The sequence below is a fragment of the Equus przewalskii genome, chromosome 6, assembly GCF_037783145.1.
Source record: "Equus przewalskii isolate Varuska chromosome 6, EquPr2, whole genome shotgun sequence".
Lineage (NCBI taxonomy): Eukaryota > Metazoa > Chordata > Mammalia > Perissodactyla > Equidae > Equus > Equus przewalskii.
In genome coordinates this window covers 37,838,531-37,855,039 of record NC_091836.1, presented here as the reverse complement: position 1 = coordinate 37,855,039, position 16,509 = coordinate 37,838,531, and the positions used below count along the sequence as shown (strand labels likewise).

Genomic DNA, 16,509 nt, shown 5'->3' with positions numbered 1-16,509 from the left:
CAAAAGTTTTTAATTTTGATGAGGTCCAATTTTTCCATTTTTTCTTTTGTTGCCTGTACTTTTGGCGTCATATCCAAAAAAATCATTGCCAAATCCAATGTCATGAAGTTTCCTCCTTTGTTTTCTTTTAAGAATTTTACATGTTTCAGCCCTGATCCATTTTGAGCTAATTTTGTATACAGTGTGAGATAAGGGCCCAAATTCATTCCTTTGCATGTAGATACCCATCTCATGTGATAGTTTTGAAGATACTGTTTACAATACAGCTTACAGCTTTCTGGGGCATTCTCTAGACAATTTACAGCAGTGGAGGCTTATTTTGCACTTTTCAGATGTCTAGCTTCCTTTCTTCCACACCATGCTGGGCAGTGGCAGAGGATGGAGCCAAGGTCCTAAAGGGCTGTTCTACATGAGCTCTCTGTGGGTGACTCCCGACTCCAGAGCTCCTCAACCATCACACTGTACTCTCCTGTGGGGCAAGGATCCAAGTCTTCTCTACACTGTTTTTTCCAACTCTCTTGCAAACGTAATGAATACAATTATAATTAGTTGTGATTGGTTTAGTTGACCACGGGCTTTTTCAATGGGGCCTCATGCTGGAACTGACCAGGCTGAAGCTTCTGTAGCTCTCTTCATAGACTTCCCTCATAGCAAGAATTGCACTTTATTGAGATGGTTGTCTTATGTGTCTGTCTCCCCACTACAGTGTGAACTTGTTCTTTCCTTAGTGCCTAGCACAGGGCCTGGCAGAGACATTTATTAAACAAAGCTGAACCAACAGTCCTCTCTCTTCTTTTCTTCTAAGCCTTGTTAATGTGTCAAGGCAAAAGATGAACAGTAAAATCTTGTTTTAATTACAACACCATCTTAACCTCACTACTAGCTTTATCCAACGAAGGACAATGATGACGTTGCTCTGAGTGATGTTTATTAGATTTTCATAGACTTTCAAAGTTGAGCATTTGTGTTTCCATTAGAAAGGGAAAGGAGTCAACCATGGCAAATTTTAACTCCTGTTTATTCCTCAAAGAAAATGGAATCTTTGAGGATAAAAGCCTTAAATTAAGAAGCCAAATATTGGCTTAAAAAAAAAAAAACTTCTGTAATAAAAAAAACCCTATTCATAGAGATGATCTTACACTGTAGCATTCAGTACCCCAGTTCTGAATATGAGAATATAAGATGCTGTAGGTTTTCACCTAGAACAGATGCGAGATTTTTACGTTTGCATGTTCTCTAAATGAGGAATATATGAATATTTCTGCCTTTTATTCCTGTCCCATGGACCATGAATCAGGGCCACTAAAACTAACTTATTTTAGAAGTCACCTAAAATCAGACTTATATGAAAGGGGTATTTGAGCTTTATTTTTCAGAAATCCCAATTCCTTATTTGGTCAGCTCCCTGCCATATAGTTATATTCTTTTCCTTAGGAAATATCACATTTCACATCAGGTTAATAGAGAGAAACAAGAAGCCTGAGCAGGTGGCTGGGTGGTGGACCCCCTGCTTTCTGATGGCCTTCCCTGCCTGATTCTATGGCAGTCTCCTCCCTCTCCGGACCCCTTGCCCAGGTTAAGCAAGGCTCCATTGAGAGAGTCAAGAAATTCGAATCATGAATATTCACATATTCAGAAGAGTAAATCGAATACATCAGCAAAGGATGAGACTCCCTATTTTCCCAGAGCTGGTTCTCTTTTGCTCATCTCCCTCCCTCTTACTCTCTCCAGGGCTGAGTTTTATTTAACTGAAGGATAATTTGAATGATAGGAATTAAGGTGAGATTTGGTGTTATCTCAGCCAGTGACATTACTTGCTCTTCTATCTAGACCGAAGAGCCTGTTCTAGTGGCTGCGTCCCTGGTGTCAGGGGCCAGCAGGGCATGGCCTTTTTTCCAGCTTTCCCGGGCTTGACCACACCCCCCAATTTAAGGAGGCAGCTCTATTAGAAACATTATGGTCTTTGCATCCTCTTTCGCCACCGAGCAGAGGATTCCCGCAGGTAGTTGGAAAGAGACCACAGACCTTGAGGGAAGCTCACCCAGGACCTGTTCTTCACCCAGTCTCTCCGGCAAAGTAGTAAGTGAGGTGTGAGTTTCTGCCTAAAACTTTGCAGTCCATCTTCCTTTTCCTTGTTTTTTTGCATTCTGTGGAATTAGTCGGTAAATTGATGGGGACCTTCAGGATTGAAGCGGTGTTCTCTTTCTCTTTTCACATTTTTGTATATTTTCCACTCAATTGTTTCATAACATTTTTCAAAAACGCTTCTTAACCTGGTTCGAATCGTCTGAAATCAAGACTGTATTTCACTCTTTCCCCGGCTTTACAAAAGCAAAATCATGCACGTTTTAGATACTCGTGGATTATTGTCAGAAACTCTGAATTTTCTTTGCATATTGGAGCAGTTCCAAAGAAATAAAGCTGCAGTTAAACATAGACATTTCTTTCTTTTTTTCTCTTTCACTCCCAGCAAGCCTATTGTTTTACATCTTTTTTTTTTCTTTTTTTTCTCTGGCAGCTTAAGGAACTGCTTTTATAGAGAGGACACTGCTACAGATTTGCAACTTTCTCTGTCTTGTGACCCACAGTTCTCCAAGAGTCTACCTGTCCTTCCAACGGCAGTTGAGATGTGGGGGGATGGTGTCTCGGGGTCGGGGGCATTTCTTCCCTTCACTGCCCAGTGGGCTTCAGGGGCAGTGCTATGGAAAAGCGGGGGTGTGGATGACCAGTCCCCCTCCATTCGGTGGTTTCATCCAGCAACCCCACTTTGTTGGGGGCTTCGCATCTGCTCTTAAAACGTCTCTGTCACCTCCTTTTAAAGTAGCATTTTCTGTGGGCGAACTGTTCAAAAAGATGCTGGGGTACCGAGAGCAGGGCATTTGACTGTAGGTTTTCATTGTGACCTTCTGGGTAAGTGTTTTTTTCTTCTTCAACTTAAGGCCACTTTTCTTCCTTCTTCATACCATTACTGGGCAACTGAAAAGAGAGATATTTGTTAAACAACAGAAAATACACATTCTAAAATGATAAGCCTGGCAGCTTCATTTGATTTGTAAAGTGATTGACACTTCGACGCTTTCGTTAGCCATCGTTCTGAACGACATCGCCTCATTTTTATCTAAAGAGAAAACCCTTTTTGCCTCTGCAGGCATGGGCTCTGCATGGAGGGTTCCTGGGTGGCCACTACTGCTGCTAAGATTCTTACTTACCTGTTGTTCCTGAATGGAGGGAAGGGAGAGATAATGAGCGAATGTCTGCAAAGTGCTTTGAAGATGAAAAGACCTTTTCATGTGTTCAGCATTGTAGTTATTAATATTAATATTTGAAGAAGCACGCTGCTTTTAATTGTAAATCAACAACTTCCATCCTTGCCAAGTCAGTAGTGAAAAAACAAACAGTGAAGGCAGCCACGCAAGCCTCTTCCGTCCGGGTTCCACTGCTGAGGATGTGGGAAGCCGAGTCTTGTTACAGAGGGGGCATCTTTGCCTTGCACGCTCCTTACACCGGGGTGCTAGTTGGTAGAGGTGCCAGGAGGTCCAAGAGTAAGGCCTGGGGAAGGGGGGTAAAAGGGTGTAATCCTTCCACATCTGGTCATCTGTGACCTTGGAGAATTGATTGAGAGCGTGGACTTGGGCCAGTTGCCTGCCTCGGATTACGATGGAGTTCAAAGGCGAGTAGGGTCAGAACTGGAAGCAGCACTGTATTTGGAGTCTGGAAAGTGGATGTGCTCTTGGGTTCTACTAAAGATAGGCTTTGTAACTGAGAACAAGTTATTTAACATGACTATGTTTTATTTTCTTCATCTCCAAAATGTGAGTAATGATTTTTGCACCCCTCCCACCTCAGTATTTCACAAAGATGAGAGAATAGAAGTAAATAGCATAGAGCTTTGAAGAATAAAGTTTTCAGTAAGGTTGAAGGACAGGCTGAAGCAATATTGTAAAATTCGGTGTGTGGGTCAGGTCCCCAGCGGAAGGTGAGGCAGAAGGCAAACAAATGCAACAAATGCTATGGAAACAAATAATTGGCACTGACATTTCTCTCTTTGCCCACAGAGCCTCAATGTACTACCGGGTGACTTACTGATAATTCAAGTTCTGCCGTACCTCAGGATTTTGTTTATTGGTGAACAGATCTGTTTTCCACAACAACTCTCCTATTCGAATTACCCATTCGAAATTCCCATTTCTGCACCAAACAGCAGAGAGAATGGTTACATCCCAGGAGCTGGGGTGACCTTTCTTCCTCTCTCCTTCTTCTTCCCCCTCCTGCTTGCCTCCCCCCTTCTTTCTCTCTTTCTTTCTTCTTTATGGAAATTAAAAAATATTTACTATTTGAGCAAGATAAATGCGGTGTGCAGCAACTTGGTAGTATTTGGGGCAAATCTTGTGAATTTCTTCAATCCCGGGGAAACAAGTATGAAGGCAGCTCATTTTTTGCCTTTTCATCTCCTCTGTTCCTGCTGTTCTGAATATGTGGCTTTAGGGATCTCAGTCTTTTAACCTAGATGATTTTCTGGGTATCAAACCTGGTTTTCCCCACTTCACCTGAGGAAGGATAACAACCTCTGTCCTTTATGGATCCCTTAGTGTGTTCCAGGGCCCTTGCTGGGTGCTCAGCATGGACCACTCGACTTAATCTACAAGGAAGTCTTGGAGGGGGCCCTCTTACTCTCCCCATGTAACAGTTGAGGACTCTGAGGCTTGGTAACATGACCAACTTAGTAAATCATGGGACCTGATTAGAACCAAAGGAACGTGAGTCCAGCGCTTTTGGCTGGAGTTCTGTTTCACAGGGACCTTAGTAGCTTTGAGACACTTACACAAATTTAGACTGGATTTTTCTGCTTAGACTGATGATTTGTTTATCTGGGAGAATACTGTGGATTAGGCCTATTTTCCAAAAGAAGAATCTGTGGATTAATTATTCATTGTTAGAAAGATAGTGACTCTGAAGAAAGGCTAGACGGTCTAGTTGACTGGATCACTAAATCTGTCCCTCAGTCTCTCTTGTAACAAATACCGATTGAATTTCTCCTCTGTGCCCAACCTTGCATTGGGTGCTGTGAGGCATACAGAAGGAGCAATATGTAAGTTCTGTTTTTTAAATTAATGTAATTTATTTTAAGAGGCAAAATCTTACCTGAAAAGAGATTAAAAATGAAAGACAGCATAGTTGTTAAGTGATGTGATACTGTCTGTGAGTGCTTTGGGATATCAGATGCAAAAAGACGATGTCCAGAGGAGAGAGGCAAGGATGTTTCTGATAAATTTTGTTTCTCAAAGAAGAAGGTAGATTTGACCTTCTGGTTGACCAGGTTCCAGTGCTGTCTCAAAAACTTAGAGGGCACAGTCTGAATAGTATTTACTGGAATGAAAGAAAAGCGGTGAATTTTTAGCGCAGATGTCAAGAAAACATTGTCATGGGAGAGAAATAAAATCCATAAATTTTCAGGAGATGTGGAAAAGTAGAAAACCTCAGGATTTTAATGTTTTTTGCATGTAAATTTTTTTTAACTTTTCATTTTGAAATAATTCCCGATGCCTAAAAATTTGCAAAACATCGTACAAAGAGTTTCCAAAAGATTTAAGTCCCTTAAAATTGTGAAAAATATAATGCAAATTACTCTCCTTAATCATCTTTTGGTGCCTCCGGTGCTCCAAAAGAATTCCTGCCCATGAGGGGGAGGCCGGCGATGCCAGTTTCTTGATGTTAGAGGCCAAGGAACTAAAACCACAGCTACTTAGGAAAGGCAAGAAGGCTTGTCAGATGTAGCCATCATGGCACGTGGCTTGAGAGGTAGGTACAGGTCCTGAGCTGCACATTCACCCTGGCCAGGCTTGTATTGCACTTAAGATAAAATCAAACTTCTGCTCAGCCTCGGCATAGAGGTCTTCTTGCCTGTTCCTCGGTGGGCTCTGCCTCCCAAACACCTGCCTTGTTATAGGTACTCATGAATTTAACCTGGTTAGTCCAGACATGACCTTGCTACTCAAAGCGAGGTCCTCCGGCCAGCAGCGGGAGCATCACGTGGGTTCTTGTTAGAAATGCAGAGCATCAGGCCTGCCTCAGACCTGCTGACTCAGGCTCTGCATTGTAACGTGATGCCCAGTGATTCCTATGCATATCAGTTTGGGAAGAGCTGCTCTAAAGGAAAAGCAAAAACAAAAAAAGAACACACATAAAAATCTTTTGCAACATTTTCCGGAGCAGCTTACTACTTCCTTATATCTAGTTGCTAAAGTGTTACTCCACAAAAGATTGACATTTATATCAAAAAGATGTTGGTTTAACCCAGGAAGCTGCAATATTTCCCCATTTGTGCTCTGCAATCTTTCAATGAGTTTGTTCCCCACTCTAAGAAAAACGCTTACTTCTTGGTTTTATGCATAACAATGATACAAACAGACCACCATTCACCAGAAATGATGGCTCTTTTCTCCTGTGAAATTCTTGACTATTGCTACTCAACCTATGATTGCAGAAGGGAATCCTTTTCTGATGATTTAAATGTAAGTCCTTTAGAAAAAGATATAAGGGATTTAGGCCATGTGGGTTCTAGATCCAATACCTGAAGAAATAACCTCTACCCCTTGGGTGGTAAAAACTATAATTAATAAAAACCACTTTCCTATTAATTAGTGAATGCTTACTAATTCCAAGTACTGTGATAAAATAGTTGTAATAATAACTATTAATTATTGACCACTTTTATCATGTATAAAGCACCCTGCTAAATACTTATTTTATATAATCCTCAATAATCCTGAAAGCGTTGGTGTTATTATCTTATTTTATATAATCCTCAATAATCCTGAAAGCGTTGGTGTTATTATCTCCATTTTATAGTTGAAGAAACCAAGACTTTGTGAGGTTAAGACATCTACCCCTGGCTCCACACTCAGTATGGAGGTCCAGGTTCACCCACAGTCTGTGACTCCAGAGCTCTCCATTGCTCTGCTAAACACAACCTCCCTGGGCTCAGTTTATTCAAGTAAACAGTGGACAGATTTGATGAATTTTTTCCCACTCCAAAATTCATTGAATTTGCAACATCCCTCTTTATGTAAGAATGCCAGCAAGCTGTTTAGCATTATATGGAGAAATTTGAACCTTACAGTTTGCGCAATAAAACAAATGGAACTCCACCATGAAAATCACAATCAGACATAGGCCAAGAAATTGTTTGCTGGATTTGAGAGAGATGAGGCAGCTGGTGTCCTTTAGTTCAATTTTAAAAGGGCATTATTAAAACTATCCTGTCCCCTTTCATTGTTCTCTCAATATCTATCTGTATTTATGGTGTCTCTCAGTTTTGTTGAGAGCTTCTTAAGAGCCAGAACCATATCCAAATTCTAGATTATATCTGACATACTCCACACACTGTGAGTTAAAAAGTAATCATTTAAAATTCTGGGCTCTTTAGGGATTTCTTTGGCAGTGATCATTGGGTTAGAGATGACATTTTTAGTTCTGTGGCCCTTCTTTGGGTTTGACTTGGCCAAGAATCTCGTATACCATGACCTCTGCTACATCCGTCACTGTGCAGCAAAGCGTGCTTAACATCCTTCCTCCAGTTGACTCTTTTTTGTTTTCAGTTTCTTAGTAAAAAACCTTCCTAATTTTTTTATTCAGTTATTTATGAAGCACCTACTATGTGCATAGCACTGGAGTACATCTGAAGGCCAACTGTGATCATTTGCTGAATTTTGTGGTTAAGTATAGGATTTGAGGAATAGCATTTGAAGATAAAGCTGTGGCCACTTTTACTTTAAAACAGTTTATTGAATGTTTCCTTTAGTCTTCTAGAAGATGTTCTCACACGAACGCTGACTTACTAGAAAAAGTAGAGTGTTAGTTTCTGAAAAGTTTCAGAGATTAGGATGGGCATGGTGCTCATAATATTCCTGGACATATAAGAATGGGCAGGTTTGAAGGTATTCCCTTGATGTTTATGAGAGGCACCACCATTCTGCCCATTGCTGACAATGCCATTCCAGCAATGTCATGAGGGATTTGTTTCCATAACGAGGAAACATAAAATGGTCTATGAGGTACTCCTTGTTTCCTAATTGCTGTGGTGCAGCAGACCAAAACCATCTTATATTCTCTCCTCTTCTCAGGAGATATCAGTGACTTTCTTCTTGAGGAAGGAAAAAACAATATACTCTTGGACTATAATAACACAAGTCCATTTTTAGTATTCCAAGAAAGATTAGTTGAGCTCTGTCAATTCATACAGAACTTGAAAGTGTTATGCCTAATTAGGAGATGGGGGTTGTTTAGAGAAATAGGAGATGGTTATGAGTCATTTTCAGGACTCTATTCAAGAGCTGGGGACTAATTACCAGTGAAGTTGAGAAGAAATAAGACTGAGAGGTTAACTATACTGTAAGTTGTTGCTTTGTGAATTTACTGAGGGCCTGTGAATTTAGTTTAAAACACAGAAGCCAACAGCACATAAATCAGAACATCACCTTTATTGGTGAGTGCTGGCTACTTAAAATAAGACAAAGTGTTTATTACTGTAATGTTGTAATACTTACTCAAGAAAATGAGGTTCTTAGAGATTTAGGTGTGAGACAGAGAAATGATCTTCAATTCTTCTAACCATTTTATTTTCTACTTATTGTAACCACAAAGTTTCCTTGGGGACGTGAGGAATATTCAGCTATCTAAATATGCTGCAATTTGAGTTTTTGGAGAATTGGGCCTGGTAGCTTTGGTTACACCACCAGATCAGGGGAGGGATCTACTCAAATGATTTGAAAATTACAAATGGACGACTCATGAGAATTAGAAAGAAAATAATGAAAGAGAAGAGACAAACTCATCAGTCTGGTACATCTGTTAATTTAGAGAAAAATACGATCCTGCTTGTAGTCAACATTGAAGAAGTCTGACCTCAGGGTTGCGTGTGGACACTGGTCATCAGAGGTGATGACTTTTTTTCTGACTCGGAGATATCTTCACTCTCTTGGATATACTCAGGCCCTGAGACCTAACACTCACACATACTAACTGTTTCATGTAGAGGTTCTTTCATTCGTGAACAAACATGTTGCATGTCTGCTATGTGCCGTCTAGAAAGACACAGGCTCGGGGCTGGCCCCGTGGCCGAGTGGTTAAGTTCACTCGCTCCGCTGCAGGCGGCCCAGTGTTTCATTGGTTCGAATCCTGGGCGCGGACATGGCACTGCTCATCAAACCACGCTGAGGTGGCGTCCCACATGCCACAACTAGAAGGACCCACAAGGAAGAATGTACAACTATGTACCGGGGGGCTCTGGGGAGAAAAAGGAAAAAATAAAATCTTAAAAAAAAGAAGAAAGACACAGGCTCTACTCTCAAGCAACTCATGATTCAGGAGCAGAAACAGACGTATGTGCAGGAAATTCTATGAACTTTGACAGGTACATTGTGGAGGAAATCCCGTGGAGGGGGATCAAGGACACCCATCCAACTTCTTGGTGGTCCAGGGAAAGCTTCCTGAAAGAGGTGATACTCAGTCTGAGTCTTCAAACACAGATTTATATGGCATTCAGAAAGAAGAAACTAAAACTCCATCCACTGCAGACTAAAGATACTGCCTCAGTAACGTGGATGACAGTGTCGACTTTAGTTTGGCAAAGGTGCTGTCATTTTGGGCAAGTTTCCTTAAATGCCTAATCCTTTTGGAAGCCAAGTTGTTTTTCTCCTGCATTCTGGGCCTAGAGGATATCTTTTTTGTATAAATTGATGGGAATCCTAAATGGTTGGTTGATATCAGGAGAAATGCTAATTGCAAATCTATTTATTTTGCGTAGCTTTCAAAAAGGAAAAAAATAGGAAAATGCTACATAATCTACATTGTCTGTCACAGCTTTATTGCACTTCTGTATTCCCCATATACAATCTTCATACTCAGGATGCATTTTAGCCATGATTCCTGACCTATGAAGCTAACATGAAGACTAGAGTGTGTGGTCAAATTTAGAACACCAATGCCTCTGTGGATGGCAGTAGCAGTTTGGCTCCTTTGTTATGGAAGGTAGTTTGTTAATTTGTATTCAAATATAGAACATGCACTTTCTTTGTCCCAACAATACAACCTTTAGGCATTTAATTAGAATACAAAATATTTTAGGAACTTTTATAATGACAAGGAATTGGGAACAAATTAATTTTACAATAATAAGAGAGTCATTAAGAAAAGTATAGTACATACATACAACAGAACACTTGGCAGCCATATACTTTGGAACGTAGAGCCGTATTTATTGACATAGAAAAATTTCCACAGCACTATGTCAAATGCCAATGTGGAAAGCAAATTGCAAAACAGCATGTAGAGAAGAATATCGTAAAGCTCAAATTATGATCATATGTATGTTATATCCATATGTGTATAGACACATTAAAAATATCCAGAGGAATGCTGAACAAAATATTAGTACAATTATTTCTAGATGGTGGGATTTCAGGTGATTTACGCATTCATTTTAGACTTTTCTGTGTTTTTATTGTATTTTTTTCCTCAATAAATATATATTATTTTGGCAAAAGCAATTAATTTTCAAAAGACAAAATTTTTAAAGTATAGTTTACTGGGTTATTTACCTAAAGGTATAGTCTTTCCTTGAAGAGCACACAACCCTAAATGAAAAACCCTTAACTGGGGCCGCAGTTATCATCTAGAAATGCAGCTGAGCAGGGCAGAGCTGGTGTGGATTGGATGCAGCCTCCACGAAGGCCTTGTCTCTCTGGAATTTCCTGCTCTGCTGCTGCCCTGGCCTGAAACCCCCTCCAACTCCCCAGGCTCTCTTCATTCTCTGTATCACTCGACCTGTCCCTGGAGAGACCTGGGTGAAAAGAAGTGTCAGCCTGCAGAGCCTGGCCCCAATTCTAGGCTTGCGGAGGGTGGAAAGCTCCAGAAGTGGTCATATGCTTGCTTTATGAAGACTGGAGCTCTCTCCCGAGTCCCACAGAAAACTAGTTCAACGTGCTTTCTAGGATGTGAGACAACCACACACACCAGATTGTTACCTTTTTCTCCTCTGCACAGATTGCCCACTTTTATCCCCCAAATCCAGGCTGGTGAGGATGGAGAAGCATGGGAGCAGGTGGCTGGAGACCCAGCGTCAGGTCTCAGCTTGGCCAGTTAGCAGGACTGCTTGAGTCTTTCTCCTTATCTGTGAAAAAAGTGCTTACGTGTGTTAAACGGTGTGTACCAGTTTTCTAACTTACACTCCTGTATTCAACAATGATCTGTGTGCCAGCTACTGACCAACACTGCTCTAGGGTCTAGGGAAACAAAGTGAAGAAACAGACTAAGTCCTTGCCCTGGGGGCCTTACATTCTAATGGGGTGTGAGTGGGGGAGACAATAAACAAGCAGCTAAGTGTCAGAGCAGGGAGCTTTTGATATGGGGTGGTGAGAAAGGCTTCTTTGATAAGGTGACATTAAATAGCTAGAGAGTAAACGGAGAAGTTCTCCCTTAGAAATGGATCATGAAACAAACCTATTATTTCAAATGGAGTTTTATCCAGATCTGCAGTCCATTCAGATTCTCTGACTTGAGAATCAAATGTGCTTACATCTGATCCACCTCTTACATTTTCAGCCTTGTGAGAGCAATTCATTCATTCATTCATTAACTAGTTAAAAAAAACTGAATTCTTTTATGCCCCATTGTCCATCTTAAATTCTGGGGATACAAAGATGAAGAAGGCATGGGTCCTAGCTTCAAATCGCTCAGAGTTTAGTGGGAGAGGCAAATGGAAGCAGATGTTTGTAAAACAGTATGTTGTTCACAGAGATAGAAACACACATGTGGAACAAAGAAAACGGGCGGCTAGCCCTGGCTGGGGAGAAGGGTGGCTCAGGAAGGATTCCTGGCAGCCAAAACTTCTGAGATGAGCCTAAAAGCTTGAGGAGGGTTTAGCTGGCCCTAAGGAGTAGGAGGGTAGACAGGCTTTTGTGTCAAGTGACCACATGAGAAGGGCAGGGAAGTGAGAAATCCCACCACGTGCTCAAGGAAGCAGCAGAGGACGGTGGGCGAGGCTTTGGGGAGGTGGGAGCAGGATCTGGAGGCTGAGCAGAGCACAGCTGGGAGCTCGGCAGCCTCCTGAGGACAAAGGCACTTCCGACACATTTATTCTGCTGCTCCGGCATTGCAGGTCCCATTTGAGAAAAATGAATTCAGTCAGCTCTTCACAAATCTCTGTTACCAAGTGTTCAAATCCTTTCTACATTTAGGCAAGCCCGTGGATGCTTCTAGGCTGCGGAGTAAATCTTAAATCACACAGTTGTTTTGTATTTAGGTAAGAAACGTTTATAATGCCAAGACAAAAAAGTTGGTCCAGCTGATGTTCAAATAGCTGTCATGTGGGAGGGAATTCTCTTTGGCCAACAAGTCAAAAAAAAAAAAAAAGATCACTCCTTTTGCTTTTTCTGAAAGGGTTTACGTCTACAGCAGCTGTTCTGTGTCACAATCTACAAGTGGAAGGGGGGGGGGGTTCTTTTTTTCTTTCTCCAAAAAATAATAAGGCAGTAATCCATTTCTGTCCCAGAGTTATTTCCTGAGACGAGAGCCCTTGAGAGCCCTGGCAACTCCCTCTTTTCAGCTTCCTCCCTGGGCAAAGGGCTTTTCCCCAAGGGAAGTGTCATTCACATAGCGCGAAGCTCCAAGAATACAGCCCAGCACAGAACGCACCATATGTGGGGCCGCAGGTTTCCTCCCTCACTCTGTCAACTGGAAAGAGAAAACATATTTCCACTGAACCTTTTCCCGAGCTATGTGGAGTGTTGCTATGAGGAGGAGTGCTGTCTGGCCGGCAGATTGAAACTCTTGGTACCTTTGAGCTGGGTTTCAGCACAAGGCTGCCAATTGCAAAGGTCCTCTCTCTTACAAATATGTAAGTCAAATTGGAATTCCAAAGAATGAAGGTCTTTTGCTGCTTGTGGAAATGTAGGGATGATTCATAGGGCCCTGTGTTCACACCTCCCACTGTGCAATCTTCCATGATTCCCCATTCTCCACACCCAGCAGAACTGACTAGTTATTTTTTTTCCAGATTGTTGGTAAACTACTCATCACACTATATTATAGTTGTGTGTAAGTCTGTCTTCTCCATTGCCTAAAGATAGAGACCATGTCTTAGTTTTGTCCTGAGTCTGATAGAGTATAAAGTCCATGAGGTCAGGGATCTTTGTTTACCAGTGTGTCTCAGTGCCCAGAACAGTGCCTGGCACGTAGCAGGCGCATAGTAATTATTTACGGAATGAATAAACAAGTTACTAACATAGGAAGCCTTCAACACGCTTGTTGAATAATGACTGAGCTCTGTGATGACTCAGGGGATCCGTGGGGCTTTCTAGAGGAAATCGGAGGGCTTGAAAGGCTGCCCAAAGCAGTCCCGCCCCACCCCCCAACCCCGTACCTGAACTTTTGCCAAAGGTGCAGGGCCTGGAGGGATGAGCATCTTGTCCTTAAGGATCTGATCACGTTAATGCCTGCTCAGCATGACACAACCCACGTCGTTAACTTTTAAGTCTTATCCGTGACTAGATCAAAAACTCTGAAGTGAGGGCGTGTGGATCAGCGATGATTCATTAGGACCTGAAAATTCAATTTTAAGATTAAAAATAAAGAATGCTTCAGTAGGAAGGCAATCTTGATCTCATTGAGACTGTCCTTACAATGTATGGTCGGGAGGAGCCCGGGCTCACCTACGTCATGTGCACCTTATGCTTTTTTCCTGCTCAGGGCCCAGCACAGAGTCTGACACACAGGTGACCACTGAGACAGATGTTAGTGTGTCCTTGACTGGAGTCCTTTGATCTTTTTCTACTCTTCAGTCTTACCACCTCAGAGTTCTTCCTAGGGTCCATTTTGCTGCCATGGAGATCAAATCCCTGAAAAACTAAAAAACAAAATCTTGATTAACATGGCCTAGCCACCCTTAGTTATTTTATTTTTAAAAAATTAATATTATTTTGGTTGCATTCTATTTTTGGGAGAAAAGTCATCCTAAAAATGTTAAGTTTTAGTTAAAGACAATAAGCACAGCTCTGGGATAAGTTATGTCTTCAGAAGGTTTGTAACTTACTTCTCTCAGCCATATGCCACTAATTGTCCGTGATGGTAGCCACTCGTCAGTATATTTTTATTTGGCTGGGCTTCTTTAACTGTGTCATTTACATACACTTCATGTGAAAGAATATACGCTCATTGGCTGTTGTGCTGTATCAAGTTGGGGAGCCAAAACTGCAAATTGAACATGTGACATATAGTACTCTTTGTTTTTCTTGAAATGTGTCAGTGGCTTTAAATGTTAGCAAGAATAAAGGAAAAGAACAAACAAATACAAACTGGAAAGCATTAAGTTGAAACTAAAATGTCACTTCCTGGAGTGATAGACCTGGGAATTTAATCTTCTAAGCCGTTGAAAAAAGACATTTTTTATTTTTAGTGTATAATACTGAATTTATGAAAGTGTGTGAACTAATGCACTTTAAAAAGTATTTAGATCAACAGAAATGTTTGCTATATGAATGATTTTCCTGATGAGCGACAGCTAGCTGGAAAATCCCTTCAGCCAGAACACGCCTCCAGTGTTCCCGTCATTCGGATTTCCGATGCAGATGATAGCTCTCAGCAGGACTTATTTAATAGTCCTCCCTTGTTCAAGACGAAGGGCATCCAATCCCTTTTTCAGGGCTTCTCTGTTTATCCGTGTCTCAGGGGTCCTGGTTGATATGCCTTTTGGGTAGAGCTTTTTCTATCCTTCTTCTCTCCAACCTTTTCTCTATTTGTTCCTTTATCCACTAATGTTTGCCACAATTGTCTGCTTTGTGCCTGGCCTGATTGGAGGTGGAGCGAGGGTGATACATGGATGGGGATGTTACTAGAGAAGACACTCAAGGGGCCGGCCCATTGATGTAGTGGTTAAGTTCGTGGGCTCCGCTTTGGCAGCCCTGGGTTCCTAGGCCCAGATCTGGGGTGTGGACACGGCACTGCTCATCAAGCAGCACTGTGGCGGTATCCCACATATGAATAGAGGAAGACTGGCGTAGATGTTAGCTCAGGGCCAATCTTCCCCCGCCACACACATACACACACACACAAAAAGACACTCAAGACCCTGTCCCTGCCCAGAAACCGTACAAAAGGGTCTTTTTGTAGACTCTTACTGCTTATTGTGTGCAGCACCAGGAGGTTATCCATGATCCATGCTACCTTGCAGTCAGGGGACTGGCTCTGTCTGGGGTCTGCCCCACTGTCTGTGTGCAGGGAGTCAGTCATTTTGTTTCTCTGAGCTTTAATTTCCTTCTCTGTACACAAAGAAGTGAACTCGATGGTTCCCAAGGAGACTCCCAGTTCTAACCCTCTTGTGGTATCTAGTCCACACCTCGGTGCATCCAGCGGCTCAGTGACGCTTTCTCCCACACAGGCGGTGAAGCAGGATGAGCTACTTTGTGGATTCCACAGTGAGCGGCCCTGCCCCTTATCCAGCGGTGCATCCTGCGGTGGCGGTAAGTGGGGTCCCTTCCCTGCTTCACCCCTCACCTTGCCCACCCGGCCCTCTCTCCTCCCCTTCCTTCCCGCATGCTGACCTCTCCTAGGCAGAAGAAGCCAGGGATCCAACTCCAAAGTTGGAGTCAACTCCGAATCTTTTGGAGAAGTTAATTGTCTTTTTATCAGCTTATAAAGTGAAAACCCAAGACTGATGGATTTGCCGAGAAAGATTTTTTAGTATGTTTGTGTGTCAGAGAATATGACTCAAACAGGATTAATGGTTAAAGCTGGTGATATTTCCCCGCTCAGGTCATTTGGTCAAGATTTTTCACGTACTGATGTACCTTGGATGTACTCTTATCATAATTTAACTTATTTTGGGCCACATACATAAAAGCTAAATAACACAAGCTTTCTAATCACAGAATTTGAAACTGGAAATGAAATGTGACAATAAGTAATAGGAAAATTACATGAATCCTAGAATAAGAGGGATAAAAGGAACTTAAAATGGGCTGGATGAAGTCTTGTGTTTAGGGAAGAGACTCACACGCAAGCTATATGCCGATCTGCAGAAACGTTTGGATACATTTCTTATAAATCTGCTGTCTGAGACATCCCATAATGCTGTCCTTGATCAATTTCAATGTTAAATGAACCTTTAATATTAGCAGATGTGTCATTAACGGTTCCCTCTAAATTCCTTATGGTTTTGTACAAAGATGGCCATGACGAACTCTGAATTTTTTAACTCACTCTGGAAGTGGAAGATAAATTTATTGTAACTCTTCCCAGTACGTTTATGGGTCTAAATAGACACTGATTGACCAGAGTTCTTCTCTGACTCCAGTCTTTGACTGTCCTGACTGACGTTCTGTAGAATTTTTGACACTGATATCCATAAGTTAACCATGACCCTTCTCTGTAATTGTAAATTGAAAGATCTGGTGTGTTTGAAATTATTTTCTGCAGTACTGAAAAAATAATTACTCAAAAGCTATTCTATGTTCA

General features: G+C 41.7%; 1 protein-coding gene across 5 annotated transcripts in view; it reads left to right on the top strand.

The window, feature by feature from the left end:
- The first annotated feature begins 1,930 nt into the window (after positions 1–1,930).
- The window catches only part of ETS1 (ETS proto-oncogene 1, transcription factor), a 125,249-nt gene continuing 110,670 nt past the window's right edge, over positions 1,931–16,509 (top strand). Inside the window, exons 1-2 of one of the 5 annotated variants that reach the window (XM_070623403.1) lie at positions 1,931–2,079; positions 15,434–15,515. In XM_070623403.1, coding sequence (XP_070479504.1) covers positions 15,447–15,515 — 69 coding nt within the window. In that variant the 5' untranslated portion in view covers positions 1,931–2,079; positions 15,434–15,446. Of the gene's footprint in view, positions 2,089–15,433; positions 15,516–16,509 lie in introns of all 5 variants that reach the window. The other 4 variants (XM_070623404.1, XM_070623406.1, XM_070623407.1 and 1 more) reach the window with 4 other exon arrangements.